The sequence below is a fragment of the Morone saxatilis genome, unplaced genomic scaffold (assembly GCF_004916995.1).
Source record: "Morone saxatilis isolate NCDOM2014 unplaced genomic scaffold, NCSU_SB_2.0 Contig14, whole genome shotgun sequence".
NCBI lineage: Eukaryota > Metazoa > Chordata > Actinopteri > Moronidae > Morone > Morone saxatilis.
The window spans coordinates 4,721,078-4,735,987 of NW_023339696.1; the positions used below are offsets into that span (position 1 = coordinate 4,721,078).

Consider the following 14,910-nt stretch of genomic DNA (forward strand, 5'->3'; position numbering starts at 1 on the left):
GGCCCTCCACCAGGCCCCCCTCCTGGCCTCCCACCAGGCCCCCCTCCACGAGGACCCCCTCCCAGACTACCACCCCCGGCACCGCCAGGTAGGCATCAGTGTGCTTACAGTCTATGAAGGCACACATGAGCATGTGTACATGCACATATGTGTAGTACTACGAATCCAATCTGTGTATATACTGCTTATATTCTTGTGTGCATGAACACATGCTGAGCAAACATGACACAACTCTTTGTCCAACAGCACTGCAAAGAAATGTATATTTTATTTGCCACTGGTGTTCAGCTGCTGTGAAACCCAAAGCTCGGCAGTAAAAATAGACTTAAACACATCATTTAATATATGTAAGCATACAAATCTAAGGAGTGGTGAAGAGGAATTTCTCATCAAAATATATGTCTTTTGTCTTTTGACAGGTATACCACCTCCTCCCCCAAGAGCAGGAGGGCCCCCACGTTCCCTTGCCCCACCACTCTCCCTCTTCCCTCCACCCCTCAACTCCAACGTGCTCAGTGCTCCTCCCAACATTGTTCAGCGGCAAAAAGGCTCAGGATCCAACCAGGATGGTTCACAGGGCAACATGCCGCCCCCTGCCATGCCCATGCCCATGCGACCGGGTGTCATGCAGATGCCTCCTCCCCCAGGGACAGCTTCAGCCCCTGGAGGCGCCAATCCTGGCAGCAACCCCCCCAGCCACCACCACGCAGCCACCATCGAAAAGCGGCCCAACATCACCTCTGTGGCAGCAGCTGGAGGCGGCATGGCAGCGGGTGCCGGCTCTGGTGGCGCCACCATCTCTGCCAAGCCTCAGATTATCAATCCAAAGGCGGAGGTCACCCGCTTTGTGCCCACGGCACTGAGGGTGCGTAGGGACAAGAGTGGAGCAATGCCTGGGGCAGCACCTGGGCCTATGGAGAAAGCAGGGGGTGGTATTGGAGGAAGGAGGGGAGATGACGGCATGGGAGGTGGACAGGGGCAGAAACAGCTGGCCGTGGCTGCTCAGATGGGCCTGGTCAACTCAGCCCAGATGGGTGCTGTGTCTCAGTCCAACATGAAGACTAAGGACCAGGTGTATGAAGCCTTTATGAGGGAGATGGAAGGACTCCTCTGAGACTTAAGAGGGCATTGGGGCAGATGTTCAGCGGGCGCTCTGAATGAAAGGGGTGTATTTGTTTCTGTGCAGAGTTATAGAGGTACCTGTCTTCAAGGCAGTCAGCTAGATTAGTTTCTCATAAGTAAACCAAGGAATGGCTGCTACAATGTCAGCACTGGTCTCAGCAGGCTCATCCTCATATGATCTGGTTATTATTTGTCCTGTCAAAGAAAATGTGAATTTGATGTACGTAAGAAATCTGATTATCTATCTACGTAATTGGAAACATTTAGATTGGCTGCTGTTCTTCTGGGTGACTCATAAAAAGAACACTATTCTCTGCACTGGATAAAAAATGCCAGAGACTACCAAGAGCTTTTTGTCTCCAGTTTTGTTTTTGTTTTTCATACAACTGTGTTTTTTCCTCCAGCCAGCTATTTGTGATTTGCCATGTCCATAAAAAGCATTTTGTATGATTTTAATGACTGACTATTTTATTGGTGATCTAAACACGTTGGACATTAAAATAAAGGTGTGGAATGTTTGTCAACCACTGACAAAATACATTTCTGAGACTGTTTGATCTGCAGCTAAATAAATACGTCATAAACTGTTTTCACCTCATGTTTCAGTGTGAGTTAATGGAGACAATATAAGGACAAAATGAGTTTAATATAACAATTATTGGATGCTAATAATATCAATTTTTTGTTTTAGTGTTGAAGATAAGTTCGTGGTATATCTTTACAGGGACGTATTAAAAACAACAATTCCCGTCGTCCATTGTGGCTTGAGGTCGACCTTGTTTCCGCATCTGCGCATTGCGGAGCTGACGACACGTTGGGGCCAAAAGCATGGCGGACGTTGAGGAAAGCGTGAAGCCAAACACAGAAGAAACACTCGTAGGATCGAGTAGTGATGATGAGAACAGTGACGTTAATGGCGGCGAAGCGGATGAGACAGTGAAGACCTTCAAGGACTTGGTAGGTTTCTCTCAGAGGGAAGAAGAAGACGTTATTCTAGCAACATAAACAAGCAGCAGCTTGAGCTAGCGAAAACTGAGCTAACGTTAGTTTCATCCTGATGTTTGTAACATGAAATATACCCACTGTGTGTCGATGTTTAAAGGAATGGTGTCACTTGGTATAAAACATGATCAGCAGCTGACTAAAGTCCTGTCCCCGCTGCGTGTCCCCGCTGTGTGTGCCGTCCACAGGGTGTTACTGAGGTTCTCTGTGAGGCTTGTGATCAGCTGGGATGGAAGACTCCAACAAAGATCCAGATAGAGGCTGTACCAGTGGCTCTGCAAGGTCAGTGCTTACAGTCTCTGTAGTCTGTCAAACGCTTACTGATCACAGTGCTACGGTGTCCTATGAAAGTAACAATACTGCAGTGTATGAGTACTCCAGTCCTGCATTCAAAATGTTATTTAAGTCGCTGTACAGTATTGGTGTAACATCATCAGCTATATGTGGTTAAGGTCATTATGCAGCAGCATGAGCTCTGTCAGTATTCCATTGTTTTTATTGTATTGTATTGTTATTGAGCAGCATTTTAATGTTGCAGCTGTTTGTAGTGGGGATAAATCTACTTATTAATATACTTTTGGGTCGTTCAATTGTCATACATAACAATTCATCACAGTTAATATGCTTTTGTGATCGACAGTGCAGAATGTTTTTTTAAACTGACACACCTCAACAAGGCTTTCCAGTTCAATAAATACAATTATTTGAGGTTTTTTAAATAATATAATATCTGCCAAATAAACGAGTAAAAGTACCGTATATCTGAAAAGTTCTGGAGTAAAATTAGAAAGTTAAATAAAATGGAAATTCTCAAGTAAAGGGCAATACTTCAAAATGAGTGCAGTACCTAAATGTATGCAGTTAATTTCCTCCTCTGCTTTGTACACAACTTCATTAAGATCTGTCTGTATCTTCTTGAACTGCAGGGAGGGATGTCATTGGCCTGGCAGAGACTGGTTCAGGAAAGACGGGTGCCTTTGCTCTGCCCATCCTCCAGTCACTGCTGGCCTCGCCTCAGAGGCTCCATACCCTCGTCCTCACCCCTACCAGGGAGCTGGCATTTCAGATCTCTGAGCAGTTTGAGGCTCTGGGCTCCAGCATCGGTGTTAAGTGTGGTACGTGTCCATTACAGGTTCACTGGTTTGCGATGATGCAGGTTACTTTCTATGATTCTGTATCTGAAACTTGTCTGTTTCTGTTGCAGCGGTCATAGTTGGAGGAATCGACATGATGTCCCAGTCCTTGGTGCTGGCAAAAAAACCACACATTGTTATTGGTAAGACCATAAGTGAAACAAATGGTCAGAGTTTTTTTTTTTTCACACAGATGTCATAAACGGTAGCACATCTACGCTAAATTCATTATGTTCTGTGTGTGTGTGTACATTTCTTCATGCTGAACAGATGTTGTGATGGATGTCTTCAGTATAAATGTGTCTCATTTATATCTTTTCATTGATTATTTTTTTAAATAATGTCCATTATTCAGATTACCCATACTACACCAATACTGTATAACTCTATTTAATCTGATCAGCACCCAGAGCAAGCAAAAGTATCCTTTTTGTTTTGAAATTAGCAATGTTGGGTCACTAGTGGGAAACGTAATACATGTGAAACAATGAATTACATTTCCCCTTATAAGAAAATGTTCAGTGTAAACAACTGCTAATTTTCTCATGAATGTGATGTGTTTACAGCCACACCTGGCCGGTTGATAGACCACATGGAGAACACAAAGGGCTTCTCCCTACGAGCTCTGAAGTACCTGGTCATGGACGAGGCAGATAGAATCCTCAACATGGACTTTGAGACTGAGGTTAGAAACTCTCAATGTTAATGCTTTCATTCAGTGCAGCAGTTCCTCCCATGCGTTTAGCTTTATTTTGTAATATGCTCTGTAACTTTATATGAAGAAATATAATCATATGGAAATATTCCTTCATTTTACTTTGAACTAAAATAGGTGCATGTTTTCTTTCTTTTGCCAGGTGGATAAAATCTTGAAGGTGATTCCCAGAGACAGACGCACCTACTTGTTCTCTGCCACCATGACCAAAAAGGTAGACGATATTCCTGCTCTGTTCTGTGTTACTGGTTGCTTGACACCAGAGCATTACGTCACTCGTAGACCTTGCAAGTGTTTCTCTCGCCCTGACATTCTTTCATCTTGTTCACAGGTCCAGAAACTCCAGAGAGCAGCTCTGAAAGATCCTGTGAAGTGTGCGGTATCCACCAAATACTCTACAGTAGACAAACTGCAGCAATACTATGTCTTCATACCATCGAAGTACAAGGTAGGGCACACTAAAATGCACATTTTAATGTCTGAATCGGTCCATCCTGTGTCTTCAGAATGCAACAGTCACTCTGTGATGGTATTTATAGAAAGTATATTGAAGTGTGTTTGTTTTGTGGCAGGACTGCTACCTGGTGTCCATCCTGAACGAGCTAGCTGGGAACTCATTTATCATTTTCTGCAGTACGTGTAACAATGCCCAGCGGGTGGCGCTGTTGTTAAGGAACCTTGGCATCACTGCTATCCCTCTTCATGGCCAGATGAGTCAGGTAGAGCTGCAGAGGAACACTCACACTGTTCACACACACACTGTTCTCACCTCCTAGGCCTTCAGTCACAGTCAGACACACTTCCTGGAATCCAGTTGGTCTTAAAAAGTACAAACATTTGTCCTCTGAGAGCTTAGCGTCAGAAATGAGCTTTGATAGTGATGTTATACACTCCACTGTAATGGTTTGATGACTGAAGGACAGTAGTATCTATTTGCTTGTCCTCTTTCTCTCTGCATATGCCATATGCTATTTATAAAATAGATAATACTGGTTCATAATGTTCATAAGACACAATCATAAGTGCAATAAACAACACTTTTTGTTTTAGAGCTGAAACAGTTAATCAATCAATCAACAGAAAATTAAACTTTTTTGATTGATTTTTAAGTAATTTTTTAAAGCAAAAATGACATACTTTTCGATGATAGAGGGAATATTTGGATTTTGGACGTTAAATCATACCTAATGATACATTTTAAGATGTTGCTATGAAAATTAGTGGTTGATAAATTGATCATGAAAATACTTATTAGTTAAAGCTCTGCATTATTTCACTGTTAGGAACAACATTATTTTGTCGCTGTCCATTGTCAGATTGTTTACTATAAGCAAGCATATAGAGATTTTTTCCATTTTCAGTCCGTTTTCACTGTTGCTTTACTGATGATGATAAACACCAATCCTTTACTCATCCTTGTTTCAGCCGTTGTGTTAATGTCATATTTTTGGCGTCATATTTTTGGCGCCATTTGGGCTGAAAGAACAGCACCCTCTTGTGGTTTTGTGCCATACAGCAATACAACTTTTTTCCCCACCAAACCTGACATGTTCATTTACTGTAATTATAATCACTACATTGTTTAGAGGATGTAGGAGGCGTTTCCATCAGGGCTAAATGCCTCTCTGCCGTCTCTTTTTGCTGTCTATTTAATGTCTTCTTCACTCTCTTTTGTTGGTCAGAATAAACGTCTTGGAGCGCTAAACAAGTTCAAGTCCAAGTCTCGATCGGTGCTGCTGGCGACCGATGTGGCATCCAGAGGACTGGACATTCCTCATGTTGACTGCGTCATCAACTACGACATCCCCACTCACTCCAAGGTACCTTGGTGCAGACATTCACATTCACATTGATGATTTATTTGATTATTTTATTAGTGTGATATGATTTTAATGTTTCCTTTGGTCGGTCTGCCCTAATAGGATTACATCCATAGAGTCGGACGAACAGCCAGAGCAGGACGGTCTGGGAAATCCATCACGTTTGTCACTCAGTAAGAACTGCCTGTTCCTCACCAGTAACCACATATTATCTTTAATGTCTTGATATTTGATTGGCTATGGTTTTCTTTAAATCATTTTATTATTAAACTGCTGATACGTTTTGATTAAAATTAAACTCAGTGTGCTTGTCTGCTTTCTGTTTTTATCACATGCTGCTGTTTATGCTTTTAAGTAAAAAGGTGAACATGAGTTGACAGCAGTAAACTGACTTATTCTGTTACCTTAGATATGATGTGGAGCTTTTCCAGCGAATCGAAAGCCTGATTGGGAAGAAACTTCCTGCCTTCCCTACACAGGAGGAGGAAGTGATGATGTTGGTGGAGAGGGTGAGCGAGGCCCAGAGATTTGCCAGGCTGGTAAGTTATCTATGATTAGTTTTCTGCCCACTTAACTTAAAGGTCCTTTCAAACAGACAAAACAAATATGGTGAATTGTTAGGAATAGAATAAATAATAAATTCTTCATCTCACCACCTGTTTACCAGCTTAATAAGAGGTCTATGGGTAGAAAGCTATAGATGTGGCACGCATTGCAAAAAGGGGGTGGTGGATGATGGGATAGAGATAAATGTAATAAGAGTAAAGTGTTTCTGTTTTTACTCTGTTGTAAAACTATGACTCTAAATCAGGGGAACTTGTACCACTAGAGGATAGGAAAACTTTTTTTATTCTTATTTTATAAAAACGATATCCATGTAGTGACACCTGTAACTCCTAAACACCACATGTTGTTATTGAGAGTGCGTGGAAACTAGTCAGCAAGCTAGCATAGAAATCTAACCACTAGTTGTAAAGGATAAATGTTTATAACAGATAACTAAACTTAATAAACAGACCCTTCAGATAGGTAATTAAAATAATTGGATGATAATGGTATAAATAGTTGGTTAAAAGTAATAGATACATTGCTAAAAGGGATACAAGTCGCTAAAAGTGTTGGATAAACAGGTTCAATAGTTAACTAAAAGTAGTGGATAAATGGTTGAAACATTACTTCTCCTAGTAGTCGTACAAATGCAAAAAATATAGTAGAGGTGAGCATATATATTCTCTCAGTGACGGCTAGTGACAACTCAAGATAGACAAGAGAGGAGATGAGACGCAGAAAAGGGCCACAATCTGTAGTCGAACCCACGGCCGCTGCAGCCAGGTAAGTGGGCCACCAGCTCTACCAGGGCGCCCCATATTCCTCATTTTTATGAGGCCCCCTTGGAACCCCCTTTAGGGCCACTGGTGGCCACTGGTGGTCCCTGGGCACCTGATTGAGAACCACTACATTAAGGGGATCATCTGACAGGACTGTGGGGCTACATCTGGAGAAAATGTTTGGGAACCACTGTTTCAAAGAAAGGTGGATGTCAGATCTAGACGGTACACTGAAAAGAAATGTCCCACTAAATGTTAAATTGAGAAAATGTCTCGTCTTCCTCAGGAAATGAAGGAGCAAGGTGAGAAAAGGAAAAGGCCCAAAAGAGGAGATGGAGACGAGGATGACACAGAACAAGCAAGTGGAGTGAGGAAGAAAGTGAAAGGAGGACCAGGAGGTGGAGGAAGAGGGGGAGGAGGGGGAGGAGGAGGAGGTGGAGGGATGAAGAAGAGGGGTGGAGCAGCCTGGAGGGGAGGACGCTGAAACCTCCCAACATTAACAGACTGTACATAACCACAACATACAAATGTCTCTCGTTTTTTGATGTTACAACTTGATTATGACAACAGCGTGTTTTCCAGTGTTTAGTATGGAAGCAAACTATTTAATTACAGAAAACATGCCTTTTCCTGCTCTTCTGTGAGATTTTTCCATTTGTAATAAAAGATGCCACAGTAAAACCCAAAGCTTGTGTTTGTGGTAGAGTGATGTATGATTGCGTGAGTTTTGTGGCGCATAAAAGGCTGCTGTTGTCGCTTTTAGACACCAGAGGGCAGTGTTTCAGTTTACAGCAGGGGAATGGGAACGATGACTTAATAGATGACCTTTGAGTGGGATAAAGTTGGATGTCTTTGTATGAAAGCAGATTTCAGATTCTCTCTTTTGATTTTTTTTTTTCAAATTCCCTTTAATGCACAAACTTAGCACCATTTACCAGCCAGATGCTGCTAATATTTGTAAGTGGTTGGTAGATTTGCTTTACTCACCGACCTAAAAGACAAAGGAGATCTATTGAGTGGCTAATAAACATCTGACCATTCACTAGCCATTTGGCCAGTGGACAAAAAAAAAGTTAATGTTGCACATTCTGAGAAGACTGAAGACCTGTGAGACACCAGAAGGTAACAGATTGTTCAACAGTCACCATGCAAGTTACTTGGAAGCAACAGTTGCAATATCAATATTATTTATCACGCATGTTATTGATTTGCAGCAAACTGATTTCCTTCCAACCAATGATGGAAGGAGGGGCGCAAAGCGAGAGCCCAATTGTGTCTGGGCTGCATCCAGTGGGTGTGTGCAATGCATAGATATTTGGGGGATAGATTTAAAAAAAAAAAAAAAAGACTACCATCGCACAATATCATCATATCCTGATAAAACGCTCAACAACGTGTGTTCCTGAATTAAAACAGAGTGTGACAGCCATCGGCTCACCGCAACACACATTTCTGCCCAGGTGAATCATCCCAGAGCGCTGTCACAGTGTGCTGTATCGATCTGCACGGTCACTCTCTATGTGGAGCACAGTCCGTCGTAGGCGGGAGCAGCAGCGGTCAGGTCTGCTCGGTTTAGGAGGGGCCCCAGTGTAGAGGCAGCACTGTGCCTGCGGTGCATACCAGAGCCCAAATACATGCCTGCATTTCAATTGTGTGTAGCAGCCAGACGCATACAGGGTCGCATCAGGGGACATCGGACCGCTCGGTGAACAGGATCACACTGCTGCTTGCTGACTTACACCAGGTGAGTTAGTTAACTGACCGCGAGGACAGGGATGAGAGAGCGCGTGTTAGTCAGTGTGGATGAACGGACCGGTCTCGAGGACGGAGGTCGCTCTGGAAACTTATTGTTATTATTATTTACTATTATAGTCATTATTTGGTCAATAAGTTAAGTAAGAGCACATCGTTTAATGTGGGGCAGCCTACCTTTCTGACCCCCTTTTCCACATAGACAGACATTAAAGAGGTGACACTAAACTCACATCAGACAAGAGTCAGTGCTGTTTAATGTTATTATAAATATAAAACATATATATGCTAAACAATGTTATTCGAGCTTCATGAAACTTACTACCCTCTCTGAAGCTAACGTTCATTGTTTTTGTTTGTCCTATCTTGATAATAACTGGACTTTTAGCTAGCAACGTTATTCATCATATTATGGTACATTCCGGCTACCTGAGTTAGTGAGTTAGCTGCATTAGTTAGCTGTGTGAGCTGCGCAGGTCCATTGCCACAGATATTAGCCTAATATTTGTAAACAGGGACTTCACGTAAGCCCCCCCCCCCCCCCCCCGCTGGTTTCCGTTCATCCTGTGCTTTTTTGGGGACCTGCCAATGCACAGTCATTGTGTCTGTTGTATAAGCTCCATCTGTGTGGACAAGAGCAGGTTGTAACGTTGAACATTACCCGTGTGTTACAGTGAATTATCTTCTGTACTGCAAGCACGCAGAGGGGGGGGGGACTCGTAATGTGCCATTCGCGACGTCGCTCCGTCCGGTTTGATGGGCTGTGAGAGCTGTGTAACCTACGCAGTATGCGCTATTGTGCAGACCCATTCAGCGAGAGTCGTGCAGACCTCCAGACCCACGCTGAAACCTGGCTTTAAAATGTGGTTCAACTTTTAATTCGTGCCACCATTCAGCGTTAGTCCTGATCTGAACTGGTGACATGCGTCCTCACTGTGCTCTGTGTGTGTGACTTGGTTGTACCACATATGATTTCCATTCATGGCTTCTGTCACACAGAATGATCTGACTGGAATATCCAGATTACATAAACTGCAGTTTTACTGTGTGACAACAAATGTGTGACAACCAGCATTATATGGAGTTACTTTAGTGCTGCAGAGATATCCTGCCCAAAAAGTCTTCTTCTCCAGACGTAAAAAAAAAACATGCTTGTCATGTCATGAGTTCAATAGTTCTTTAATTGAAAATTAAAATTGTGATACAAAAAAAAGTATTCCCACTAATTGTGATGCATATTATCATAATATCTGTCAAAATAATCACTATATGATTTATTGTACCATATCATGTAGTCCCAATAATTATTTATAGTTATAAAAGGAAATTATGCAAATATTAGTAATTAGTGACTCCAATCATGATAAAGTGAAGGTAAAAACCATTATCTCTCACTGAGTCTCTGTACTGATGAGAGTGAGCCATAGAGGACTGTTACAGAGTTTTAGGGACACATGTATTTCGTCTCTAATATTACCAATCCCTGCGTCCCTGTCTCTTCTAGGTGGCCACGTTGCTCTGGTAAACCCCGGGTAAGATGTCTCATCGGAGTGGGCAAGAGGACCCAGAGCGGTACCTGTTTGTGGACCGGGCTGTAGTCTACAACCCGGCCACACAGGCCGACTGGACGGCCAAGAAACTGGTGTGGGTCCCCTCGGAACGCCATGGCTTTGAGGCGGCCAGCATCCGGGAGGAGCGTGGTGAGGAGGTGCTGGTGGAACTGGCGGAGAACGGTAAGAAGGTGGTGATCAACAAGGATGACATCCAGAAGATGAACCCGCCCAAGTTCAGCAAGGTGGAAGACATGGCCGAGCTCACCTGCCTGAATGAGGCGTCTGTGTTGCACAACCTGAAGGACCGCTACTACTCGGGACTCATATACGTGAGTGACTTAGACCTGCAGCCTTCAGAGATTGTCTGTGTTTTTGTAACAGTGTATACTTTCCACAGTGGGGGATGATTAACCTTAAAGATCACAGGTCCCCTGGGTCTCACACTTATAGATTGAATTTCACCCCTAGTTCTGATAATTGTGAAATGATAGGCAGCATTTCTGTCTTTTGCCCTTTTATGTGAAAGTAAGTTCTGATATGTATCGGTGTTTGTTTGGGCACAGAGAGGGCATTGAGCTTTGTGCTGTTCTGAATGAATCCTGACCACACACCAATGTTTGCACACAGTATGAGTGACAGATCTTGCTAGTCTTTTAACCATTGCCAGACCTTTACCTCCATTGGATCTTCTCTTCTTAGTACCCCTGGGTTACTGATTGTTACCTCCCCCCATGGTTTCTCTCTCACCTCAGCCAGAGGCAGGCCTGTTCCATAAACACTACTGGTTTCAGTTTGTTTGTCCTGCTCTGTGCTCCTACTGGTGATCACAGAGATGTCTTGACCTCTCTCTCTCGTCTGTGGCAGCCATAAAACGTAAACTACGTAAAACTAAACACATTTGCCCAAAAAAGGAACAAGGAATGATTTTGTCACCTTGTTTTCAACTCCATCCAAAGGGACCAGTGTTTTTAAATGCATTCAACTTGTAGAGTAGTTTGGAAAAGCTCTGGTATCTGTGGTCAAAAATCTAATCCAGAACAAACACATGTTTAAATTAAACTAAACTATGGCCAGTTAAGCGATTTTCTTGTCTAATCTCTTCATCATATCTTAGACTGAATTTATCACAACCAAAGTTTGTAGTGGTCTGTATCACTGCAGTGCCACTGTCCCTATAATCCAGTTACAGCTACAGAAAGAGCTGCTGTGTGATGTTCTAGATGTGATCTTGACCCATTTAGTGACGTTTTTTCCAGGATTAGAATGTGGGTTGGTTACCACCTGAGAGACTCCGGTCCGGGGACTGCAGGGGGAATTATTGCACTTATAATTGATCCTCCTCACCACACATCATGATGATCGCCATATTATCAATTTCCCATATGCTTTGAATTGACATGCCAGTCCCCCAGTTTCCTCCTGGGTTCCTCTTCATTTTCTCTCTCATACCATAGTGTCATGGTTTCTACTTTTTTGTGGTTCAGAATTGGCTTTGGATCTCGTTAATTTGCCCCTTGGCCAAGAGAAATTGGAAACATGTGCCTGACTGCATTGGTTTTCTATCAGGAAGAGAAGTTTCCCATTCAGCTCGCTTTCAGAAGACGAAACCCCCTCTATGTTCTGAACTTTTCTCAGTGTGTTTGACTTACCCCCCAGAGCTCAGCTACGTCTACTGCAGACATAATATAATGCCTCCCCCAGGCTGTGTTCATGTATGGCTATTGGGAAGACTTCCATATCTGAATCGTAGTATGATCAGCATAGATCTGCCAGAGTCTGCTTGAAATTGAGCGAAGCAGCAGTCGGATCCTGGTTTTACTGGGAATGCATTACAGTCCATAGCCCACTTCACTTTCAGATATTAAAGGAGCATTTAAAAAAATAAAGAAAAGGAAATTTAAAGGAGGTTTGTAGTCACTTGTTCATTTTAAATCACAATCACACACCTCTACTGGGCAGCAACTGAAACCTGAAGGCTACCACAGCATTTTTAAGCTTCTGGTCTATGACTCACTTATGCTGGCCCCTTCTGTGGCCCTTTGCCCATCTGACGGCTCCGTCCGTGTGAAGTCACACAGCCTGTTTAGCCAACTCATTTATTGTAGCAGCTTGCCATCCGTGAGGTGGTGAGTCACAGGCTAACCGCTATGCTACAGACTAGGCTACACGACCACACTGGCGGGGTTACAAGCAGGCCTTTGTGTCGTTAGATAAGCCTCAGCTGTCAGAAAGCTTCAGCATTCTTCCATGGCAAAAAGATCGTCCGTCTGTCTGTCTCCTGCCGCCCACTTCAGCACTGCTGCAGCTCAGTGTCCGTCCTATCTTCACCAACTCTACTCCCTTTCCCACACTCTCTCTGCTTCTCTCCTCTTCCCAGCCTCACTTGTCCTGAACAGTAATGACATGGACTTTTTTTTTTCTCCATCTTTCTTACATCTCCACTTTTTTGGCACTTTGAATATTTCTGCCGTTCAGATGCTAGATGTATGCAAGACAAAACATGTCCCATTTTCCTCCTCAAAACTTGTGTATTTTTTAATGCTGCAGGGCAACAGGTAAAGCAGCCTAGGAAAAAATAATGAAAACAAAAATGCACCGTCATGCTCATTCTCATATTCCTCTGCAGAGAGAGAGTTTTTACATGTTTGAATTAAAGTCACATGTGGTCCTTCATTCTGTTTGCTTTTCATGTCACCATGATTTTTAACAAACAGTAGCATGAATTTGCGAGTATGAACTGAATAGAATACCACCAAGTCATACTGCATTGTTAACAGACTGCAGTATAAGTTTAAAGCCAATGGCCACCCTGCTCTAGAATTCAGTGAGCAAGAATTTCCAACTTATTAGAGCTGCGGAGAAGCAGAAGGTGTCCTGCTGCTGTCGGTGTGATTTGATACTATGCGTCTCAGTGTATTGATCATATTTCAGAAGCCTAGTCTGAAGTATTTGCAAGCTCTGTTATGAAATCACTAGAGCGAAGCGCTGTCAGGGGAATGGTCAAGGTCTCCTGTACTCCACGCAGATCAATGGCACCAAGGCTGCCTCTGCACTCAGAGTGCCCTCTTCTCCAGCCTCTGCAATGGAGAAGGGCCTTTCCACGTAGGCACACTGCCTGACTGATCAGAGGTGGCAGATGGGGTCGGCTGTTGTGTCTGCTGTTGGCTGTATGTTGCTCAGCTGTTACTAGGCCACAGCATCCCCTCCCCTGGATCTGATTTCACTGTGGAAATATCACCTTCTCTTTCCTGGACTGGGCCGCCAGACATGTTGGTTTGGCAGGCGGTGTTGATTCTGCCGTATGCACTGCTAGCTGACGACAGTAGTAGCCAATGTTCTTTATACTGCAAGGAACCTGCAAGGTTTTTCACAATAATTGCAATAAAGTGCAACAACATGCATGAAAAAGTACATCTCCTCTTTTTGATGTTGAAGCATTTTTGTTTAACTGGTCACAGAGATGATTGGGGGATTAACAAGGGAGCTTTAACATTTGCTTTAAATAGAAGCTGCAGTCAAATTCAGCTACTGTTGTTTTTATTGATCAGATTATGTTTCCCAAAGCAAACCCTGATGCAGCATTTCAGAGACTGCCTATTAAATATTTGCTATATAGAAATGATGCAGCAAATTACAATGCCCCCTTTAACCCTTGAGCTGCCTGGGACTGTCCACGTTGAACCTGCAGTCCAGGTGTCTCTCTGCAGCCTCGCCAGCTGCTTCAGTGCTGCGTGTCACAGAACCGAAGAGGACAGAACAGACCCCCTATTTATAGCAGCTCCTGTTTTCAGATAAGGGGGAATTAATTTTTCATTAGCCTCGAAAAGGAGAGTGGAGAGTTAGAATTTCAGCAGGCCCCTGTCTCTATCTCTTTCTCTCTCTTTCTCTGGCCTCCTTTTTACATGGTGCACGCACACATAGAAAAATACATATAAATGCACATACAGACATACCCTCACTTAGAAAAAAACATGTGTCCAGCACTTAACCACGCTTGTAGAGTCTATGCTGATGGAATTAGAGTAGGGAATGTGTTTGTACCAGAAATAGCAAGAAGAGTTAATCTGCAATTTTTCATGCGAACATGTTCATGGCTGTAATCAGATGTGGATAATATACCCTCAAGCAAGGATATCAGTCAGAACCAAGGTTTTCATCTAGAATTAAAACTTAAGTTGTGGTGTGTGTGTGTGTTATAATATACATGCATGCGTGGGTGTTCACTGGCCTTAGACTTGGCCTTAACCTCAGAGCGCAGCCCTTTCTGTTGCCTGTGTATCTGCTTGGTGCAGCACAGACAGCTCAGCTATGTTGAAGCAGGGGTAAATATTTGGAGAAGGATAATGGCTGCTAGAACTCCCAGATTTCAAGTCAACTTTGTAACTTTGTCTATTAATAATTAACTACTGAGAGGACAGGTTAAGGAAGATATGCTGATTCAAAATCTGTATGAATGATTCATATTTGCAACTAAATATTTAGATC

The 14,910-nt window shown here is 43.1% G+C and overlaps 3 protein-coding genes across 5 annotated transcripts in view; all 3 read left to right on the forward strand.

Moving 5' to 3' along the window:
* Positions 1-1,715, forward strand: part of LOC118323373 (WW domain-binding protein 11) — a 5,186-nt gene extending 3,471 nt beyond the window's left edge. Inside the window, 2 exon segments of the mRNA XM_035655327.1 lie at positions 1-88; positions 420-1,715. The exon segment at positions 1-88 is cut by the window's left edge and continues 24 nt beyond it. Coding sequence (XP_035511220.1) covers positions 1-88; positions 420-1,114 — 783 coding nt within the window. The 3' untranslated portion in view covers positions 1,115-1,715.
* Positions 1,716-1,896: 181 nt separating this feature from the next.
* ddx47 (DEAD (Asp-Glu-Ala-Asp) box polypeptide 47) lies at positions 1,897-7,796 on the forward strand. The gene is made up of 12 exons (XM_035655754.1): positions 1,897-2,079; positions 2,313-2,406; positions 3,051-3,239; positions 3,329-3,400; positions 3,824-3,942; positions 4,115-4,186; positions 4,304-4,420; positions 4,545-4,691; positions 5,655-5,792; positions 5,895-5,965; positions 6,202-6,331; positions 7,407-7,796. Exons 1-12 carry the CDS (start codon positions 1,951-1,953, stop codon positions 7,602-7,604), a joined length of 1,476 nt encoding a protein of 491 aa, XP_035511647.1. The 5' UTR covers positions 1,897-1,950; the 3' UTR covers positions 7,605-7,796.
* Positions 7,797-8,641: 845 nt separating this feature from the next.
* The window catches only part of LOC118322723 (myosin-10), a 49,274-nt gene continuing 43,005 nt past the window's right edge, over positions 8,642-14,910 (forward strand). For 2 of the 3 annotated variants that reach the window (XM_035654486.1, XM_035654487.1), the window contains exon 1: positions 10,410-10,754. In XM_035654486.1, the coding sequence (XP_035510379.1) occupies positions 10,410-10,754 (345 nt within the window). Of the gene's footprint in view, positions 8,865-10,376; positions 10,755-14,910 lie in introns of those variants that run through there. The other variant, XM_035654485.1, reaches the window with a different exon arrangement.